Here is a 21,652-nt window from a genome sequence, read left to right as displayed (position 1 = left end):
AACAAAGCTACATTTATGCACAGCTGGCACAGCTGCCCAGAGAAGCTGTGGTGCCCCATCCCTGGAGGTGCTCAAGGCCAGGTTGGATGGGGCCGTGGGCAGCTGAGCTGTGGGGGGCAGCCCTGCCCATGGGAGGGATTGGGGTGGGTGGGCTTTGGTCTCCTTTCCAATTCATTGATTGTAGGATGGTTTCTTCCATGGCATTGGAAGCTTAGGCTTATTAAGCATGCTCTGAGTATACGTAGCATCCCACAGCAGAAAATGCATCAAGAGCAACTAGGAACACTTTTATCCACAGGTTTGGCTGAAAGCATTGTGGGGTGTATTAAAAAGAGCGTGGCCAGCAGGTCGAGGGAGGTGATCCTCCCCCTCTACTCTGCCCTGGTGAGGCCTCATCTGCAGTACTGCGTCCAGTTCTGGGCTCCCCAGTACAAAAAAGACAGGGATCTCTTGGAAAGAGTCCAGCGGAGGGCCACAAAGATGGTGAAGGGCCTGGAGCATCTCTGCTATGAGGAAAGGCTGAGTGAACTGGGTCTGTTCAGCCTTGAGAAAAGAAGACTGAGAGGGGACCTGATCCAGGTTTATAAATATCTGAGGTGTGGGGGGCAGAGTGGTGCGGCCGGACTCTTTTCAGTGGTGAGTGGAGACAGGACAAGGGGAAACGGCCGGAAACTGCAGCATAGGAAGTTCTGCACAAATGTGAGCAAGAACTTCTTTACAGTGAGGTGACGGAGCACTGGAACAGGCTGCCCAGGGGGGGAACAGTGCAGCCAGTAGGACCAGGGTGTTTATTGTTCCTCTGTACTCGGCCCTGGTGAGGCCACATCTTGAGTGCTGAATTCAGTTTTGGGCCTCTCACTACAGAAAAGACATGGAGGCCCTGGAGTGTGTCCAGAGAAGGGTAACGGAGCTGTGAGCAGTCTGGAACACAAGTCTGACGGGAAGCAGCTGAGGGAGCCGGGGTTGTTCGGTCTGGAGAGCAAGAGGCTCAGGGGAGAGCTTATTGCTCTGTACAACCACCTGAAAGGAGGTTGTGGTGAGGTTAGGGGTCTTCTCTCATGTAACAGTTGTAGGACAATAGCGAATGGCCTCAACTTGTGCCACGGGAGGTTCAGGTTGGATATTAAGAACAATTTCTTCTCAGCAAGAGCGGTGCTGCAGTGGCACAGGCTGCCCAGGGAGGTGGTGCAGTCACCGTCCCTGAGGTGTTCAGGAGCCGTGTGGATGTGGCACTGAGGGACGTGGGCAGTGGGCGGGGGGGGGTGGGCTGGTGGTTGGACTGAATGATCTTAGTGGTCTTTTCCAACTTTAATGATTCTATAATTTTATGAAACAGGCCTAACTGTTGAACAACGGATTGGTTCCTTCTCTGTGTGTGACACAATCCGTCTTGAGGTTCCCTGAATGTTCTTCGTCAGTAAGCAGTAGCGGGCACCCTGTCGCAAGAGCCCCTTTTCGCCTGAGCTGCATGAACGGCCCCTACGGCCACCCAAACTTCACAACACACCCGCACGGCACCGCCTCCATCTTGGCGGGCGGGGCAGACCGCATGCGCAGTCGCTAGAGGTTTCCGGTACGGGTGAGTGCTGCCACGGGCTGATGGCTGGGACGGCGTGTGTCGTGGGGCCGTCAGCAACTGTGCTGCTCTGTCTCCTGGTCGTGATGTCCCCGCGCTGTGCAGGTGAGCATGGCGCGGCGGCGGCGGGGGGGGCAGCTGGAGCCGTGCCTGGAGCGAGGTGGGGGCGGCGCGGCCGTGGAGCCCCTCGCTCCGAGATTGTCCGGTTGCCGTCGCCGGGCTTTGGGGCGCTTAGGGGAAGGCGGGAAGGGGGGGATGCTTGTTTCGTGTCTGCGTGCTGCGAGTCGGTGTGTGGGAAACGGGCTTCGGGATCCCGTTAACTTGCTGCGAAGGCGCCTCGGAGCCTGAAGTGTAAGTAGGGAATCGAGGGAAACAACGCTGCTGGATTTCAGGACATGATCTCACGGGCAGTAACATGACGGAAGACCGGATACTGCTTTCTGGGGTCTGCACTGTGCCTTTGGGGCAGGGCCGGGGTGGAAAAGCAGCTCCGCGACTTCTCTTTCCCTTTCCAGCCCTTTGGTTTGTGAATTCATTCCAAGTTCCAACCCGGGCTGTCAGCGCTGTGCTACCTGCAGCTATTTCAGTTAACCCACACAGAGTGCACAAAGTAATTGGCATGCCATGTGCTGCCTCTGTGTATAGAAGTGGCTGCTGGGCTGCATTTACCTGGCACATTCTGCTCAGTTCTGCCCAGCGGTTCCTCAGTCTCAAAGCCCTGGTGATAACCCCGCTGCCTTAGAGCACCATTTCTGCCCGCAGAGTCAGCAGCAGTCGGGCTGCCTCTGCTGTGTTTGGTTGTGTCTTTCTTTCTGTCTTCCATACCCACACGTAACAGGCCTGGTGCTGAAAGGCTGAGACAGAGTTTCCGTGGTAGATTCTAACCCACACATGATAAGTGACAGGCTGTTGCCGAGCTCCTTACAGCTGCTAGCAGGCAGCACTGCAGCAGTCATGGAGTAGGACATGTAATTGTGTACTTTCACACTGTGCTTGCCCTTATAATTCAGATAGGAGAGCAAAAGTAATCATTTCTGTTAGAATGTTTCCCTTTTGAGATGAATGGTGTATCATCTCAACTTTTAGTTTGACAATTGGTTTAAAAACAGTATTTAAAGATTCAGAAGAAGTTTATAAGACAGCTGCTTTTCCTAGGGCTGCAAAACGGAAATTAGTTGATGTGGTGAATCCTTCCACGGGCTTATCAGTAAGTAACAGCAGTGCACTGTGAGTCTTGCCATCTTCAGCAAACTCTGTCCCTTCATATGTGTTACCACAAGCTAGAAGGTATTATTTCTTGTATTCACATGGGCGATTCATAGCAAATACCAGGGAACTGAAATATGTGGAAAGTTGATGAGTAGGTTTTCAGAGGCTAAAAGAGGTCTGTAAGAAAGAAAGGGATAGACACAGAATCACAGAAATCACAGAATCACCTGGGTTGGAAGGGACCTCAAGGGTCATGTAGTTCCAACCCCCCTGCCTAGCAGGGCCACCAAACGTACACATTCAGATCAGGTTGCCCAGGACCCCGTCCAACCTGGCCTTGAACACGTCCAAGGACGGGGCATCCACAACCTCCCTGGGCAGCCCGTTCCAGGGCCTAACCACTCTCCTTGTGAAGAACTTCCCCCTAACATCCAACCTAAATCTTTCCTCCTTCAACTTGGATCCATTTCCCCTAGTCCTGCTGTTGTCAGCCCTTCTGAAGAGTTTACTCCCCTCCTGGGTGTAGGTTCCCTTCAGGTATTGATAGGCTGCAATGAGGTCACCCCGCAGCCTTCTCTTCTCCAGGCTGAACAAGCCCAACTCCCTCAGCCTGTCCTCATAGGGGAGGTGCTCCAGCCCCCTGATCATCTTAGTCGCCCTCCTCTGGACCCTTTCCAAGATCTCTCTGTCTTTCTTGTACTGAGGGCTCCACACCTGGACACAGTACTCCAGGTAAGAGTCTGCTGAGAGAGGACAAGAGGAAATGATTTCAAACTAAAAGAAGGGAGATTTAGATTGGAAGAAGTTTTTTACCATAAGATTGGTGAGGCAGTGGAAAAGAGGCAATCAAACCTGAAGCTAATGATAATCTGTTTTTGGGCCTGTTACTAAACCTGTTCCTTCTGAATTCACTATCCAACCATCAGAAAGGCTTGCGTTGCAGTTCAGAGTGATTTGCTTCTCTTCTGGATTTGGAGAATTTATACCAGAATGATTACTGCCACTGGCTGTGAGCTTGCTTGTTCAGATAGGCCTCAAAATGCAGCAATTCCTGTGAGGAAGTATAGCTTGGCATCTTTTGTGATAGACTTAAGTCCATTTCCCAAAACATCACACGCTTTCCTATGCCACATCATACCAGCCTTCAATCCTACGCTATGGTTGGAAAAGCTTTTGAACTGTTTCTCTTACAATAAAACCCATGGGTGGGGAGGGAGAAGAGGAAGGGAGGGAAAGTTGTGTATGTAAGCTAACGTCCTCATCCCAGTGTGCTTCCTTACCCATTCTGCTGCTTTTGAAGGAGATTACGTTCCTATAGTGAGCTTCTGCAAAACTACCAAATATAGTTAATGCTGTTATATTCCATTTTTAGATAGGGTAAAAGCATAGCCTGTGGTACAGGGGCTACAAGAAAGTAGGGGACAGACTCTTAAGCAGGGCCTGTTGTGATACGATAAGGGAAAATTGTTTCAAAGTAAAAGTGGAGAGGTCTACATTAAATATAAGGAAGAAGTTTTTTACAGTAAGGGTGGTGAGGCAGTAGAACAGGTTGCCCAGAGAGGTGGTGGATGCCCCGTTCCTAGAGACACTCAAGGTCAGGCTGGATGGGCTCTGAGCACCTAAAGAAGCTGTTTGTCCCCCTGCTCATTGCAGGGGGGTTGGACCAGATGGCTTTTGAAAGATTCCTTTGAACTCAAACAATTCTGTGATGACCTTTAAAGGGTGTTTTTTGGTTGATTGTTCTCCCTGAGATAGGAATGTTGAACTAATTTGGTAGTGAAGAAACTGAGGGTCTGGGGAGAGGTGCTTTCTTTTTGTCATTGAATTAAGCAAAGAAATCAGAGCCTTTGGAATAAGTATTGCTTTGCACACTGGGTTTCTAACTGAATCTTGAGATTTCTCTGGGAATCAAGTGTTGCTGCATTTACTCCTTGACTCCATGGTTATTCTTTATTGGAATTTAGGAAATAATTCCTTTAGGGAAGCAAACACAAAACACTGGAAGTAGGGATTATTGTGCGAAAGGATAGGTGTGGATCGCCTATGCACATCTGTGTTATTGAGAACAATGTTAAATCAACCTGAAATACTGGGGGAAACTCGAAAAGTGCTGGGGTGTAGCAGTGCTAATTAGAATGAAAAGATTGAGACGTTTTCTGCGAGGCTGGTCTTCATTTATAGAACACAGCTATAGCACTGTGGCTGGTGAGTTACGTTGTTCCAAGGGAGTTTGTTTGGAGAGAATGTGTAAGACAAGAATGATAATTATTCACAAAGCTAGTACGTTTTACTTACATGGGAAAATGAAAGCAGGAGATGGAGTGAGCAGGATAACTGGGGCTTGGAACCTTCAATGAATAGTTATTTAAGCTCGCATAAGAAATTTGATTTCCTCGTGAAGGTGTTAGATCGAGTTGTCAGGTTTGCCTCTGAGGATCAGGAGAGCTTTGTAAAGTAGTAATCTGTTTTTCCAGCCAGGACGTGGAGGAAGATGCCTAATCACATTCAGGACAGATGTACGAGTGCTGTGGGGTTTTAGTGTTCTGTTTCTGTATTTACATTTTGCATCTGTTGAAGCCAAAAGGCCATCTGGTTCAGTGTTGGTCTGCAGCAGCAGCTGGCAGCAGAACAGGAAAGAAAACAGCAGCAAATACATTGTGATACCTGCAGCATAATGGGACAGCAGCTTGTAGCACTGAGGTTGTGTGTTTGACTCATTTCATAAACCAGGCAAGAGTTGAGCACATGCAGTCCAAAGGGAGGAAGTCCTACAGATGAAGTGCTCAATGAAGCGGCAGTTTCATTTGTGCAGAGCAGAGCTGCCTGTTTTGATGCTTCTTGGCCTCTGAAAGCAGCTCTTAGTGCCTGGTTCCAGCAATTTGTGAGGATTACAAAAGAATCAGTGTCAAGCTGGGGTCAGTGTTGTTCCAGCTTGCATGAGGAAGTTCCCAGAGAAAAGAGGCAATCAAACCTGAAGCTCATGATAATCTGTTTTTGGGCCTGTTACTAAACCTGTTCCTTCTGAATTCACTATCCAACCATCAGAAAGGCTTGCGTTGCAGTTCAGAGTGATTTGCTTCTCTTCTGGATTTGGAGAATTTATACCAGAATGGTTTCTGCCACTGGCTGTGAACTTGCTTGTTCAGATAGGCCTCAAAATGCAGCAATTCCTGTGAGGAAGTATAGCTTGGCATCTTTTGTGATAGACTTAAGTCCATTTCCCAAAACATCACACGCTTTCCTGTGCCACATCATACCAGCCTTCAATCCTACGCTATGGTTGGAAAAGCTTTTGAACTGTTTCTCTTACAATAAAACCCATGGGTGGGGAGGGAGAAGAGGAAGGGAGGGAAAGTTGTGTATGTAAGCTAACGTCCTCATCCCAGTGTGCTTCCTTACCCATTCTGCTGCTTTTGAAGGAGATTACGTTCCTATAGTGAGCTTCTGCAAAACTACCAAATATAGTTAATGCTGTTATATGCCATTTTTAGATAGGGTAAAAGCATAGCCTGTGGTACAGGGGCTACAAGAAAGTAGGGGACAGACTCTTAAGCAGGGCCTGTTGTGATACGATAAGGGAAAATTGTTTCAAAGTAAAGGTGGGGAGGTCTACATTAAATAAAGGAAGAAGTTTTTTACAGTAAGGGTGGTGAGGCAGTGGAACAGGTTGCCCAGAGAGGTGGTGGATGCCCTGTCCCTAGAGACACTCAAGGTCAGGCTGGATGGGCTCTGAGCACCTGATGGAGCTGCGGGTGTCCCTGCTCATTGCAGAGGTTTGGACCAAATGGCCTTTGAAAGGTTCCTTCCAACTTAAACAATTCTATGATTGTATACTGCTTAGATTTATATGAAGGCAATGTGCCAGCATGACCCCTACTGAACAAGCAAATTTTTTGACAAATGTTCCCTTTGTTCCTCTAATATCGTCCCACCAAAAAAAAAAAAAACCCTTTTGAAATGTTCATTTCAGTGATTAATCTGTAATCTTTTTTTCACAAAGCTTCCTGATTTTAGTTTGTACACTTTTAATCCATATCTAATATTGCCTCCTGTTAGCTATCTCCCTGACAGAGGTTAGTTCTTCTCTCGTGGACTGCTCTTTCCCTTGACATTTTAATCACTCTTATACGTGTCCTCAGGTTTAACCCTTGCCCTCCATATGTCATTTTATGTGCTGTTCCTTGGGTAAAAGAAAACATAGGACTTAAGAGAGGTAGAAAACCTGCTGTGAGAGGAAACCTCACTGAATGGGAGTTATATTCAAGGCCGTGCATTGATTTTGTGGCTGTAATGTGTGGCACAAAGTCTGACGCAGTGTCTGTTCCACAGCTGTGAAATGAGAGCATTAGGTCAGTCCCAAGTGGTTTGCAGCTGAGCTCCAGATGTTGGATCCAACCAATAAAATATGGCATAAAAGCATTCAGATTGCTTGTAATCACCCGTAGCAGTGAACTTCATGTGATGAATGTTATGACTGCATGTGCTTTTGAAAGGGAGGTAGGGGGATAATTATTTCACTGTCACTCTTTTTAACAAAAGTGGTTTCTCCTTATACTGTGTCAGAATTACTTATCCCAATCCTTATATAGCTTGATATTGTCTTTTTTTTATAGGCCAGACTGATCTGAAGAGTCCTCAGGATATTCAGGTTTATGCTGTAAATACAAATTTCACCCTGAGGTGGAACTACACTGGGGATGGTACCAATGTGACGTTTTCAGCACAATACCAGTAGTAAGTAGTAGCTTCATGCTGAGCCACAAAGTATCAGACCTGGAGCTTTACAGAAGAGCAAATTGGTTTACTGACTGATTTATGTTTCTTGATGCTGCCACATAAAACTGCTAGGAGGATATTTCTTGACATAGAATCCAAGAGTTGTCCTTCATATTTCTAGTTTACATGTAAAATTAGATTGTTACTGATAGGGATGTGTTATAAACACAGAGCACACTTAGTAATAATTCTCAATACTGGGCAATAAAATGGTACATTTGGAAATGTAGTTTTCAAATGTATTGATTCTTCTCTGTTTTTGGGGGTTCTTTCCTTTTTTTTGAGCTAGGTTGTTTCAACACACACAAGCTAAATTTGAGAGAGGAAGTAATTCTGGATTTTGACAGTTCTTTGTTGCTGTTCTCAAACACTGTGTTCACACGCTGAATAAACCTAGTGATTAGCTATCAGTATGCACAGTCTGATACTCTTGGGTGAAGAGGTTAAACTGATAAAGTGCTAGATTAAAGTAATGAATTAAGTGGTGGTATCAACTTGTGGCTGACAAAATAGGTATCACCAGCACCGGTGTAATTGGTGCTAAATGCTAGGCAAACTAATACTTCTTAGCATTTAGAAGAAGGTGAAGAAAACTGAGGATTTAGATTGCTTTGATTTTTATTTTATTTTATCTTCTTCTCGCAGCTTTGATGATGTTCAGACAGATAAACCAGAATGGAGGGAATTATCTGGTTGTCAGAATGTCAGTCACACGGAATGTGACTTTTCTTCAGCAATAACTGCATACTACGATGTGCATCACATGCGCATAAGGGCTGAAAGAAGGGAAGACAAGTCTCCATGGTCTAGCATTTTTGAAATGATTCCATATGAAATAGGTATGAGCTCCTTACACATAGCAACATATCTAGTTAAATGTCCTTCTGCACTTTATTGTGGCTTATATGTCGTTTCTTCCGCTTACAACAGTGTAAATTAGTGACTGTTTCAACCTTAAAGTAATGTAAGGTACTTACAGGTGTTTTCTGGAAAGGGAAAAATATTGATGGTGGTGCTGTTCTTCTGAGGGATCTTACTATCACTCTGTCTTTTTAGATTCCATAAAACCTCCCTGAAATGGGCTTTCCTGGAGATCTACTGACCTCTTGGCTTTTCATTATAGGATAGTGAAGGAAGGCTACTGTGCAGTACTACTGGATTGATTTGTTTGAGCTAAGTTTTTTGCCTTACTTATTTTAAAATACAGCCCAGCTTTTTCATTCCTTTACAGAAAATGTTCAGTTGTAGTACTGCATTTTAATTTCAGGCAACACTGTCATATATTTTAGGTCAGATTTCTGTGAGTTACTGCCTGAGAAGAATTAAAACTAAGTTTCTGTGGGCAATTCCTGTAGTTTTGTTACAGCATTGAAAGAGTTGAAAGTAAGATACTAAATCACAGTAGCTGTGTATTATTAATGTAATTTAAATGTTGGTTTGTTTTCCTTTAAACATTCGTCACACTTGACTTTTTCATATTTGCAGCTCAGATTGGTCCCCCTGAAGTAGCGTTGCAGTCCATAAATGGAGCCATTAAAATTAAGGTTTCTCCTCCAGAAGCAAATCAGGTCCGAAAAATGTGGCTAAATCCTCTGCTTTTTAAATATAATGTAGTTATCTGGGAAAATTCATCCAATGTAGAAAAGGTATGATTATATTCTGATGTTTTTGACCATAACCTTTGCCTTAATTTTTGAATGCTCTAAAATTGAATTGTTTAAATATATAGCTTGTTTAGTTACACAATAATAGTACAACTGTTGCAATGTGGCTGAGAAATTGTTTTTAATTTGTGTGTTTGTATTTCTAGAGGACTATGTTATGTATTTTATGAGAATTGCTACGTTTCTCTTGATTCCCAGAGCCAGCTGTTAATGCATGAGGGGTGAAGTGAAACCATCTCACGTGAACTGGAGCAGGATCTACTGTCAGCCAGCAGGAATAGGGAAAGGAAAGAAAGTTCAAGGCAGTGGGAAGACACACAGTAGGATAAAGATAGGGAAGGGTAAGGGTGAGATAAGAGGCTAATTTGATCTTCTGGAGTTCTTATAATTAAAGTACAAGCTGTGTGTCTGACATGTCTGGTCAGCCAAGTGGGGAGAGGAGGAAGTGTTTGTTCAATGAACATAGTGCACTTGAATTCCTCAGTTATGTTTCATCCAGAGCCGTGCTGCATTCCTGAAACTGGAAATCTAGTTTCGTATGTAAAGGAGCAAAGTTAGAAACTTCCTTTCAGCGCTGAATCAGCTACACGTATCGTCCTTTGTTCCCTACTTTAGCACTGCCTAGGGAAAGCTGGGGAAGGACTTCTTGTGAAGGCATGTAGCAACAGGACAAGGGGAAATGGCTTTAAACTGGAAGATGGTACACTGAGACTAGATGTTAGGAAGAAATTCTTTACTGTGACGGTGCTGAGACACTGGAACAGACATTGGTTGCCCAGAGATGTTGTGGATGCTCCCTCCATGGAGGCATGCAAGGCCAGGCTGGATGAGGCTTTGAGCAGCCTGGTCCAGAGGGACATATCGCTGCCTACACTAGGAGATTGGGACTAGGTGATCCTAAAGGTCCTTTTCATCCCAAACCATCCTATGCTCCTGTGATATTGTACAAATAGACCGAAACCTGGTGGGTGGAAGGGATACTTGAAAATCAGCTCATCTGGAAGAGCAGTTATCTTCATATACTGTTCACAATTCTCTCTTATAGGTCAGAAATCAGAAGATTTTACCTATGGATGTAATAGATGGTCTTGCTCCAGAGACTACCTATTGTTTGAAAGTTCAAGCAATTATTCTTCTGGACTATCAAGAAGGCCTGTTCAGTCCGATCCATTGCATAAAAACCACCCATGAAGGTAAAGTATGAAGTCATCTTACTTCAAACAGGTTCCTTCTTTGCTATAGCAGCAATCATCACACGTTATTTAGAATTTGCTATTTTAAACCAATGTAAAATGTTGCCTATTGATATTAGAAGTTTTTATAGTACACAGAGGTTTTCGTGTGGAGGCAAATTCTGTCCAGTGATTTGGATTGTGAACACTACTTTCTCTGTATTGGAAAACTAGATATTTTTTTTGGATTTGTGACTTTGAATCAAGAGGAAAGGGAAGCATGTGTTGACACAATAAAATACTTTTGTGTATTAGGTAATGAATGAATGCATATGAAGTGGAGCCAGGCTTAGAAAAATGTCTTTTATGCAAGCCTTTTGGACTTTATTTTTGCAGATTCTGAAGAATTCCTGTGTGCAACTTGCTTGCAATTAATAGCTTGCTTTGCACGTCTACACTTAAATTCTTTTGTGCACTGTTCAAGTGTCTTTAAGTATTCCTCAATGTGTGTTTCAGGAAAAATTACAGTGTGGGAATGTAGAAAATTAAACTCTAGATTGAGTGGATGATGCATCAAAACTGCTTTGTGTTTGTTTGTGTATATTTCACATAGTTTCCTAGGCAAGTCACTGCTGGACTAGTTTATTTCTACAAATCTCCATGCACCTCTCCTTCATTTTAACTGTAGTGAACTAAACTAATGCTTTTATTGTTAAAGGCTTACGTTCTGTTGTATATACAGCATATCAGTTTGTCATCTTTATAATTCAAACATAACTGTTTTTGTTTGTTTGTTTGTTTGTTTTACGGTTCTGTAAACTTCCTGAATGTGTACCATGACCATTTGTGTGAGGAATGCTCGCTCAGTGAGGAATTGCTGTATGTGATACAAAGCTTATTACTACCCAGTAACTTCTGCTTTTTCTTTTGAGCAGTAAATGACCTTCTTTGTCCAACGAATGTGAGAGCTTTTGCTTTGAACATGCAATTCTATCTGCTTTGGGATAATCACTATAAAGAACATGTGAACTATACCGTACAGTATCTCACGTGAGTTAAGCAATTTCCATCTCTCTGTAGTGTAGTTCTAAATGGCATATGCTGTCTTTTGCAAATGCTTGCTAGAAGTTAAATACTTTGTAAGTGTGTTTCAACACATTCTGTGAAGCACTGAATTCATCTAGTGGCTTTTTAAAGGATTGCATACAGCAATCAGCAATTCAGAACTTCTGAATGCTAGTCTTATCTTAGGAGTGCTAACTACCTGGCGGAATTGACTACTCTATGTATTCTAAGTAGCATTTCTTATAAGATAAGAAGTTTGCATTTCATTGTACCTTTTTAAATGTGAAGAAATTAGATGACTAGAAGTCATGAGCAAAAGGCTGTTGTTCAAGGTTTCAACTATCAACGTATTTGATTACTTCTGGTCACTTTCCAGCATTTGAAAAAGAAAATGTCATATCTAAATGCATGCATCTTAATATCCAGTTGTATGTGGAACAAGTACTGTGACTAGCATCAAAATGATGAGAGAGAGCTCATCAAGAGCAGCATTGTTTTGGAGTTCCTTCAACGTGACATAAAAATAACTTCATAGAACTCGTTGAAAAATCTGAATTTGAATTGTAAAAATTTTTACAACAGGAAATTTTTCTAGTGAGGATTAAGTAAGGCATTCGTTTGTACTTCCTGATTTAATTGACTTCATTGTTTCATTTATAAATAGAAGAACTAGTTTTCTTGTTTGTTTGTTTGTTTGTTTGTTTAAATTTGTGGGCCCTACATCATAAAAAGACATTGAAATGTTTCTTGCAGTGGGTACCTAAAGAGCCTTTATGATGATTATTCCTCGAAGTGGCGGAAGGTATCAGGATGTGAGAACATCACTGACATGAAATGCAATTTGTCGTCTGTCATCAAGCCTACTTCGGGATCTCATTACTTCCGTGTGCAGGCCACGAATGAATATAATAAATCATGTTTGTCTAAAGATATAAGAGTAGATCCTCTGGTAACGAGTAAGGAGATATTCTTTCTTAAATTTTTTCATTTCTCAGCCAACTTGTACTTGATGCTACATGAGTTGCTCTGAAAGTGATGCCTCCTATTTAATTCCATGGAAAGTACCACAGATAAAAAGATGAGTAACACAATTCGATAGAGCGAATTCTCAGCTACAAAACAGTATTTTTCTAATGTAGTCACCACAGTTAGCTGTATGCTTCCATCACTGATAAACAAGGGCCTGCATGCTTTGTTTGTAAATGTCTGCAGCCGTGGAGGTGGCTCATGTGACCTGCTGTTTCACAGCTGCTATGATGGTATCGTTGCTAGGAAAATGTTGCCCATGCGGCCCATCCTTCATTGGCCCAAAGATATCAGGTTGCCCAGGGTCTTATCCAGCCTTACCTGGAAAGTCTCCAGGGACAGGGCATCAACCACATCACTGGGCAGGCAACCTGTTCCTGTGCCTCACCATCCTCACCGTAAAAGATTTTTTTTCCTTATATCTAACCTAAATCTACTCTCTTTGAGCTTGAAGCCTTTTCCCCTCGTTCTATCACCACAGACCCTGCTAAAGACTCTGACCCCTTCTTTCCTGTAGCTCCTCTGTAGATACTGATGATGGATGAGCTGATTAAGACATACTACATGCTTTGTAGTTTTGACAGCTGTGCATGGCTGTCCATGGCTTGTCTTTCATGTCTCTTACCACTGCTAAAATGCATCACCCACTGCTTCACTGTACTCGCATCCAGTCTTTGGTTTCCCTTGAAGTGTCGGTGAATATCAGTGAGATCTATTTTTTCCATACAGAGGAATTCAGTTACACACGAGGAATTCAGTTACACACCTTTGCTTCATACACACTTCTGTGTCAAACGCCGTTATGTCAAACCGCCCCTCTGCTGCTGTGTGCCACATGACAACAACATGTAATGGCAGATTGGGGGGAAGGTTCAGCCTTTACTGCCATACCGCCAACATCCACCTCTGTTGTCATGGGTCAACAAAGTAAAATAGGAGGCAGTGCTTTCGGAGCTGCCCTGATGCATACAGATGTGTACAGGTGAAACTATTAGTCAAGTCAGGGTTTTAAACACACGTTTAAAAAAATTTCATAGATTTAAATGGCTGTGTTTTATTCAGTATTGTTACTTCTATTCTGTCAGTCTTTTTTTTTTTTTTTAACCTTTCTTTTTTTTTTTTTTAACGTCTGAAGATGAAATTGGCCCTCCTGATATAAAGGTGGACATCAGTGATGTTTTGCTCCATGTCAAGATTATTCCTCCAGGAGGACCTGAGAGTGAAATCATGAGTGACCTTTACGATTTATCTTACCAGATTCTGTATTGGAAGAATTCATCAGATAACGAGGTATGAAATCGTCAAGTGCTTAAAACAGTGTATGCAATTTGCTATGACATGAGCAGTCCATTTAAGTTCTCAAGAAGCTTATTTTCAGAAGAGGCACGTACACGGTGTGCCAGTCATGGTGCCTGTTTGTTTTTGTCAAAGATTCTTTTAAAAAGTCTAGCATTACAACTTGAGGTGATTTTGATCTTTTTTCATTCACGTGGCAGTGTAATGATTTTGTAAAGCTACGCTCTGAGTTTCATAAAGCTGCCAAATGGCTTGCTTTTGAACAGAGGTTTCTTTCTTACAGTATCTCTGTAGGAGTCTTGTCCTAATGTAGATTCTTGCCTCTCAAATGCTTATTTCTGTATTTGCAGTTTTATACCTACATGTATAATAAAATAATGAAGCCATGGATGTTTCCAGTTCATGTTTTAATACATCTCCTCACAGTCTTTAAGTGTTCTTAGAGCAAAATATTTTTATCGTAATCGGGAAATGTGTGTGTATAAACTTGTGGGAAAAGGAAAACAGTAACTGGAAGGAGTTTAATTTTGCACACAGTACATCAGTTTTGATTGCAAAATTTTGGTATGGTGAAAATGGTATCTTTTTGACAATCAATGTTTTCTGAATCGGCTTGCTTTAGAGTTACGTGGTTCTTCTGTTTTATTCAAAGCTACTTACAGAATTACTTCTACAGCAGAGCCCAAAACTCTTGATTGGTTGAGTGATTCTTACAATACGTATGTGCACCTTACTTTGCTCTTTTTCAGGAGGAAGTAAAAATGAAAGAAACAAAACAGACAATAGCGACAGTCTCAGATCTGACACCCTCAACTTTGTACTGTGTGAAAGTACAAGCGTTCTCAGTAGCTTACAACAAAAGCAGTGATTTCAGCAAAGAGGAATGCATTGGAACACCTGGAGGTAGGATGAACTTTGGACTCGTTACACCTACAGAATTGAAACTGTTAGCACTTCACCGGCCTTTGCAGTCCTTGCTAGTTAGGAAGTATTTGCAGCACGACGGAACGGCCTTGCCAAGTCAGCACCCATTGGGCAGAGGTCTGTCACTGCTGCTGTGTTCTGTCCTGTTGCTGTACTGATACGACTTCTGTTCTGACCTCAACAAAAGTGCATTGCGGTTATTCCACAGTACATCTGAGTTTAGAAATTGTCTCAGAATAGTCACTGTAATGATTATGAATTAAACCTAATTCCAGCTTCTTAATAGCACAGTTTAATGTCCATTACTTCCTAAATATGGTTATGAGGGTGCAGGGAATCTCTAGGTGCTACATTTTTAAGAGCATTTTATTCTTGAGTTGTCTTAATTATTTTGTGAATTAATTTAAAAAAAAATCCTAGTCTAAAGTGTGAGGGGGCACTTTAGGGGACAAATAAAGATGAAAACACTCAGACTCGCTACTGACTTGTTTGCACATTGTGTGCACAATGAAAATAGGTTTGAGGATGGGTTATATTCAGTCAACATCAGGGCATGTTAACCTGTTGAATTTAATTTGGCTTGTTGTCTTTTAGTAAGAGCTCTTAGCACTAGTAGAAATAAAGAACTATGCAAACTGATACTAAGAAAATTTAATAGTCATATTATTATTTTCTCACATAATAAACTTCTGGGACGTAGTGATTTATATAGTCCTCACTTCCTGTCTTTATTAACCCTAAAAATAATTAAATGTTACCTTTTTTTAGTTTCATAAAATAAATTCTTTAATTGTTCAACTGGTTAAAGATTGGATTTCCCCATATTGCCCTATTGAACTTAAACTACTAAAGACCAAGAAGTACGTTCCAGCCTCCATATTGGGATAGAAAGTCACACAGATCGTGCCATGTGTTTCCCAGATGTTCTTATATCTGTGTGGAATGTTTTTGTTCTTTGATCACTTGTACTAACTGGAAATAGAGATTAAAAAGTCCCGATTGTCTCATCTAGGTTATTTGTAAAGTGTTTCCTGTTATTATAGTATGTTCAATCTCCCTTCAGTTGGTTTGTTTGATAGAGAGAATATGTTGCAAAGTAGAATAGAGGAGTAGAATAGAAGGAAGCTTGCAGAACTCTTGAACTTAATTACTGAACACCCTATGACTATTCAGCTGAAAGGTTTATTTGATGACAATATTTTGCTATCAAAAGCTGTGTTCTGCTTTCTATTCTTCTACCACAAGGTTCAAAATTTAAGTCTTAGAACTGAACTTTGCCTGTTAGAGGCCTTTCTATGGTTCTTGAGTTGGAACAGGAATACAGGATCGTTTTTGAGCACTGAAGTGAAATTTATCTCATCTTTCTATACTTACATAGGTTTCTGTACTTAAATAGGTTTCTGTACTAGTGAAAGAAGTTGAGCAGGTGTCTAGATTACCAGTATAGGAAATAGTTGGAATATGCTTGGGATTCTTTTATTCCTAGATACTCGTCTGAAAGGAATAGATAAGTTGCTTGCTAGATCTTTTTTCTCCCTACTGACTGGGCCGCAGTCATCTGAATCTTAGAACAGGAGTTCCTTTCCTGTCAAAGAAACTCTTTCGTGCTCCCAGAGGTCTTCCAAGTCTGGCCATTCTAATCATTTCCTAACTGAAAAGCCAGCAGCCAACTTTGCTGTTTTAATTGCTCATTCTCCTTCCATAACCCATGGAAATTTCCATAACATGGAAACGTTGACTCCCGTATTTCCATTAGTTTCAGATTATGTAGTCTGGGGCCAGAGCCAGCAGGGTAACAGATTTGTGTGCATCAGGTGCTTCATGGGGTTGTCTGTGGGCAGCCTTTCTGTCTTGCCTTCGGGTAGTGAGGGAATCACTGGATCCTGGTTCTGATCCTGTATGCAGATTCCTGTGTTCTCATATTTGATAAATCTCTTGTGCTGTGATTTTAATGAAATTACTTAAGGTATAAGGATGACATCATTTTCATAATGATCATCGTGCCTGGCTATTGTGATGTAGGATTGCGAAATTCTATGATAAGCACTGTGTCAGATTTGGTAAACATCTGTTACAATCTTGGTACTAGTTCATGGATACCTGGACTAAGTGTTTGGTTTATTGGGTTTTTTTTTCCCTTCTTTAGGTAAAAGCTTACCTCTGATCATTTTAGCAACATTTGTAGCTGCGCTGATTGTTGTCTTGATTGTGGCATTGCTGGTTATTTTTTTCCTGTATCAAGCCTACAATAAAATCAAGTACATGTTCTTTCCTTCATGCCGGACTCCTCTGAACATAGAGGTAAGATGAGATTTATTTTTCTTTAAGCAGAAAATATAATGGAAAGAAAGAAGTGATTCTGTTATCTTGTAGTCTTACAGGTTAATTGTATACTTTTTAACAAAATGCAGGAATGCCCAAGGGAAAAATTGAGAAGTAACATGTTCTAGAATTCTGCATAACACAGAATGGGCACTGGGACTTACTCACATCCTTTCACTTACCAGCTTGACATTATTTTCTTGCTGCATAAAACTTGATTTTTATTGCTTCCAGTTTGTTTGTTCCTTGTTGCATTACACCTCACTAGTTTATCTGAAGGTTTCTTTGGGAGGGAATCGTGAGTATCTTGGAGAGGGGAGTTGACTGAGAGCACCTCTGCAAGGAAGGACCTGGGGATACTAGTGGTAGATATGAGTTGGCAATGTGTGTTTGCAGCCTAAGCAAGGCAGTCATATCCTGGAGTTCTTCAAAAGAAGCCTAGTCAGCAGGTCAAGGAGTTGATTGCCTGCTTTTTTTACTCATAAGGCTCTACCTGCAGTACTGCATTCAAGTCTGGGACTCCCAATGCAAGAGGGCCATGGAGTTGCTGGAACATCTCAAGAGTAGGGCTATAAAGATGGTCAGAGGGCTGGAGCACCTCTCCTGTGAAGAAATGCTGAGAGCTCAGGTTGTTTGGCTTAGAGAAGGCTCTGAATTTGTGGCCTCTTGTGTAAGCTCACCTTATGTTTGTTGTTTTGTTTTGTTTTGTTTTTTAAATGCTGGGGCTTGTAGTGAGAAGGGACAATCATTTAAAACTGAAACGGGATAGTTTCACATTGGATATGAGGAGAAATTTTTGTGATGAGGAGCGTCTGGAGCAGGTTGCCCAGAGAAATTGTGGATGCCTCCTTCATGGAAGCATTCAAAGTCAGGTTGAATGGGGCTTGAGCAACCTCTTAACAGTCCCTGCCCATGGTGAGCGGGGAGGGTTGGAAGTAGATGATCTTTAAAAATCCAACCAAAACAATCGTGTGGTTCTATGCATAGAAGTTGATAGAGCATTTTCTGGCTCTTTCATTATTAGAATTAGAGAGAATTGAATGGTTTTATTAAGATCCAGATTCAAAACAAAAGCATCTTCAAGCAGGCAGACCTACAGATCTCTTGGTCATAAGACTGTTTGGGATACAGGAAGGGTTAATTGGATCAAGGGCATCTTTGTAGAAGAGAACTGAATGAAACATTACTAAAATAAACAGAAACCATATCTGGCTCAGGAAGCTGGTGAGAATTGGATGTTGGAAGCGTCCGTCCAGCTTTGTGTATTCTGTGGAAGTCATATTACATTTCTGCCATATCTTCTGTGTCTCTTTATCATCTGAGAGGCTGAGTGATCAAAGAACTGTTGTTATTGCCTGTCCTTTAAAACTCAAAGGAGGTAAAAATGCAAGTTCAATCTTTGGAGGAAATTTTGATATAGCAAATGTCTGCCATCTCTTGACATGATGACCTTATGGTTCAAGTCCCAAAAAGGATGATTATGCAGTTTCCAAGCTCTGCTTGGCATAGTACTTAATAGTGATCCCATTCTAGATCACTAGATCCCAGAGCCACACATAAATGTGGATACATTTTAGAATGTGAGTGTATAATAGAATCATGATTTTGTATTGAAGCATATCCAGAACTGCTCCTCACACAGCTTTCTTCAGTGTTTCCCAGACCACTGACTTGAGCAGTGTGTAGCCTTCCTAATGTATCACCTTCTCCTTGGGGCTCTTATGATATGTAATGTGCAGAGCTTTCTGAACACAGCTATAATTTAACCCTAGTTGTGTAGTTTTCAAGGGCTAATCTGACCTTAATTTGTAAGGCAGCATTTTAGCTCTTTTGTTCAGTAGAATACTGATAACAGAATTAATATTGTGTATTTATTTGATATAAAAACCATTTCAGAGAATAGATTTGAAGCACATAGAACAGACAGCGGCACTCTTGAGAGCTATGTAAGGCTTGGTGTCGTGCTGTAGCAGCTTGCTTCATTCATTCCTTTTATTTCTTGAGTGGTCTCAAGGCTGTAATCAATGAAGTATTGTGATTACATACATGACTGACAGCTGCAAACATAGCAGAAGAGTTGAGGTTGCTAGAACAATGTATAAATGCAGCTAAATTTTGTGACAACTTTTTATTCCTGAACTTAAGAGAGCAGGTTGCATGCTATAGGTAGAAAAATTTGTGACTATTGGATACAGTACAGTGTAGTTGTATGGCTTTCATGTTAAGTGGGGTTATTTTTTAGGTGTTGTATATGAATGTTCATCTTTCTTTGCGCTTCTGTTTTTGCAGGGCTTTGGAGGACAGCTCTTTAGCAGTCCATTTGTGCCTGCTGCGGAAGAACCAGTAGAAATTTGTTACATAATTGAAAGTAGCATCGCAGAAGAAGTAAATCAGAATGATTTTAAAGGCTGCAGACATTTCAAACAGAGCAGTCAAGATTCAGGGAATTACTCTTACGATGATAATACCTCACAGAGCAAAGGATCAGAAGAAGCACTAGGAAAGGACATACTATAACTTCTATGAAAATGAAATTCAAAGATGGGACTTGTAGTATCATAAACACTTGAACTTTTTTTAGTTATGAAAGTCTTTGGCCTAATGAAGACTGTATGACTTTGGGATCCTTGTTCTGAAGTTTTCAAATCTGCACTTTGTTACTGGAAAATTAAATACCTTCTCTGCTGCCAGCTGACTGCAGTTAAAGCACGACGGAGTTCTGGTAGCTTACACCATTTTGACTGAATAGTCATCTGATGATAAAAGGAATACTATCCAAATACAGAGAAGAGATCTGTATGCTTCGTATACTTGAAGCTATAACCTTGATGAAAGCCTACTGTGTTGCACAAGAAGGATTTCTCTCTTACAGGTTTATTTTGTGTGCCAATGTGTACTTTGACAGAGTCCTTAGATCATCTTTATGCAGGCAAAAGAAAATTGATGCCAAATACCATTTCAAATACTTCTCTGGCATCTTCCAGCTGCTTGGAGACAGTGTTTTTTGAGTCAGTAAGTCCAGAGCAAAGTATGCTCTGGAAAGTATCCAGAGCAAAGAAGACAACAGCCTCAACGAGGCAAATCCTCTGAGCATCCCTTTAAAATTCCTTATAGCCATGGCTGCCAGGTGCTCCCAGTGCCCACTTCCATGTGTGTGAAGCTGTGTATTGGGGTGCTCTTCTCCCATAGCACTGGTTAAAGTGGGCAAGTACCAAGTGGGGAGAAGGCACTCCACTGTGGAAAATAAAATCACAGTGGAAGCGCTTTGTAAATAGAGGTATGGTCAAACTGCATTGTGCTGCATTTGGAATGGCAGCCAATGAATACATAAAATAACTGAATAATACTTTGAAAAATATTTCAACAATTACTTTGATGATAAGGCATATTAAGATGAATATCCTGTTCTTTTTTTTTTTTTTCTTCTCTAACCAGAAGGTTAGAACTCTTGTAACTGAATGGGATTTGTGAATGTGAAACTTTATTCTGTATGTACAAATATCCAAGTTGTATTTAGAAAATGCCTTCTAACAGCATGGCAAGGACACTGTCCTTCACAGCTTTTCCAACTCAGCCTTTTCTTTCCAACAGCCAACTCTTTGTACAAATTGTAAAGATGCTGCAGTTATATTTGTCTGCATACTAGTTTCTTCTGTCAAAGTATTTTTATTTTTTATAGATTATTTTTTACGACAGAATGGACTTAGAATAAACTGGGTTTGAGTTACACGTGGGCCATTGTGTATTACAGCAAGCAACTGCTGGTGTTTTTGTATTTTTTTTTAATCTCAAAAATGTGTTCTAATTTTATAAATGTCATGTTCCGCTGTTCATTGAAGAACTTAATAAATTTTGCACATTTACTTCTTTAACCCTTTCTTGGTTCTATTTCCAAAATAGCAGTATTGAAGCTATAGCACATTGGAAATCCCCATGATTCTGTCTTATTGTCCTTCCAGAAAAACACTGCATGAAGAATATCGCATAAAAACTTAATTAGAGCTTACGTGGGAACAAGCATGGTTTAAGCAGTTCAGAATGGAAGTACCAATGACACTGTCTGAGTCAGAGCTTAAACTGACAAATGGGAACGGCAGCACCTCACCGTCAGTGGTAAGACGCTCTGTGGATGGCTGTAGCAGATGAAACACAGTATCAAGTTGGCTCTTTGTGCGGTCTATTCAAAGTAATCTTGCTTTCAAAGTCAAATTTGCTTTTCCACTGTGAGAATGCAAATTGTTTATGCAACTGTTCCTCATAGTGCTTTATGTTCTAATGGGCCTTCTTGGGTATTTTTTTTTTTTTTCCCTGAACAACTTCAAGTTCAGACTGCTATTCTTGTGACCTATATCCACAGTAGGGCTTGGGGATGTATTTTCATTTCGGGGATGTTTCAAAAGTAAAGATATTCTAAACATTTTTCTGAAGTAAGGTTGGGAGGGGTGTTATTTGTTTTCTGGATTTTTTTTTTTTTTTGTACCTTTTTTTATGTCCATCTAGAGAAAAGGATTCCTCTGGTATTTCAGCAGCTGACTGCAGAACATTGTTTTGATAACTGTGAACTATTTCCAGTGAAGACATTGTTTGCCTCCCCAGGTTTTGGTGCTTTGGAAAACAGCAAT

At 41.4% G+C, this 21,652-nt stretch overlaps 1 protein-coding gene across 1 annotated transcript; it reads left to right on the top strand.

The window, feature by feature from the left end:
• The first annotated feature begins 1,542 nt into the window (after positions 1–1,542).
• Positions 1,543–20,279, top strand: IFNAR1 (interferon alpha and beta receptor subunit 1). Its single transcript, XM_052673863.1, has 11 exons — positions 1,543–1,681; positions 7,399–7,519; positions 8,207–8,400; positions 9,047–9,207; positions 10,271–10,418; positions 11,333–11,447; positions 12,216–12,418; positions 13,624–13,778; positions 14,534–14,687; positions 16,855–17,009; positions 19,320–20,279. The coding sequence occupies exons 1-11, from the start codon at positions 1,600–1,602 to the stop codon at positions 19,545–19,547; spliced, it is 1,716 nt and encodes a 571-aa protein (XP_052529823.1). The 5' UTR covers positions 1,543–1,599; the 3' UTR covers positions 19,548–20,279.
• Positions 20,280–21,652: the final 1,373 nt, after the last annotated feature.

Source organism: Tympanuchus pallidicinctus, unplaced genomic scaffold (assembly GCF_026119805.1).
Source record: "Tympanuchus pallidicinctus isolate F22 unplaced genomic scaffold, pur_lepc_1.0 scaffold14, whole genome shotgun sequence".
Taxonomy (NCBI): Eukaryota; Metazoa; Chordata; class Aves; order Galliformes; family Phasianidae; genus Tympanuchus; species Tympanuchus pallidicinctus.
Note: the sequence above shows the minus strand (reverse complement) of the source record. Positions and strands in the feature narration are given on the sequence as shown.

Coding starts and splice junctions, on each gene's coding strand:
- IFNAR1 (XM_052673863.1), top strand. CDS start 1,600: ATGGCTGGGACGGCGTGTGTCGTGGGGCCGTCAGCAACTGTGCTGCTC. Junction 9,208..10,270: donor ATTCATCCAATGTAGAAAAG/GTATGATTATAT, acceptor TCTCTCTTATAG/GTCAGAAATCAGAAGATTTT. Junction 11,448..12,215: donor TATACCGTACAGTATCTCAC/GTGAGTTAAGCA, acceptor TGTTTCTTGCAG/TGGGTACCTAAAGAGCCTTT.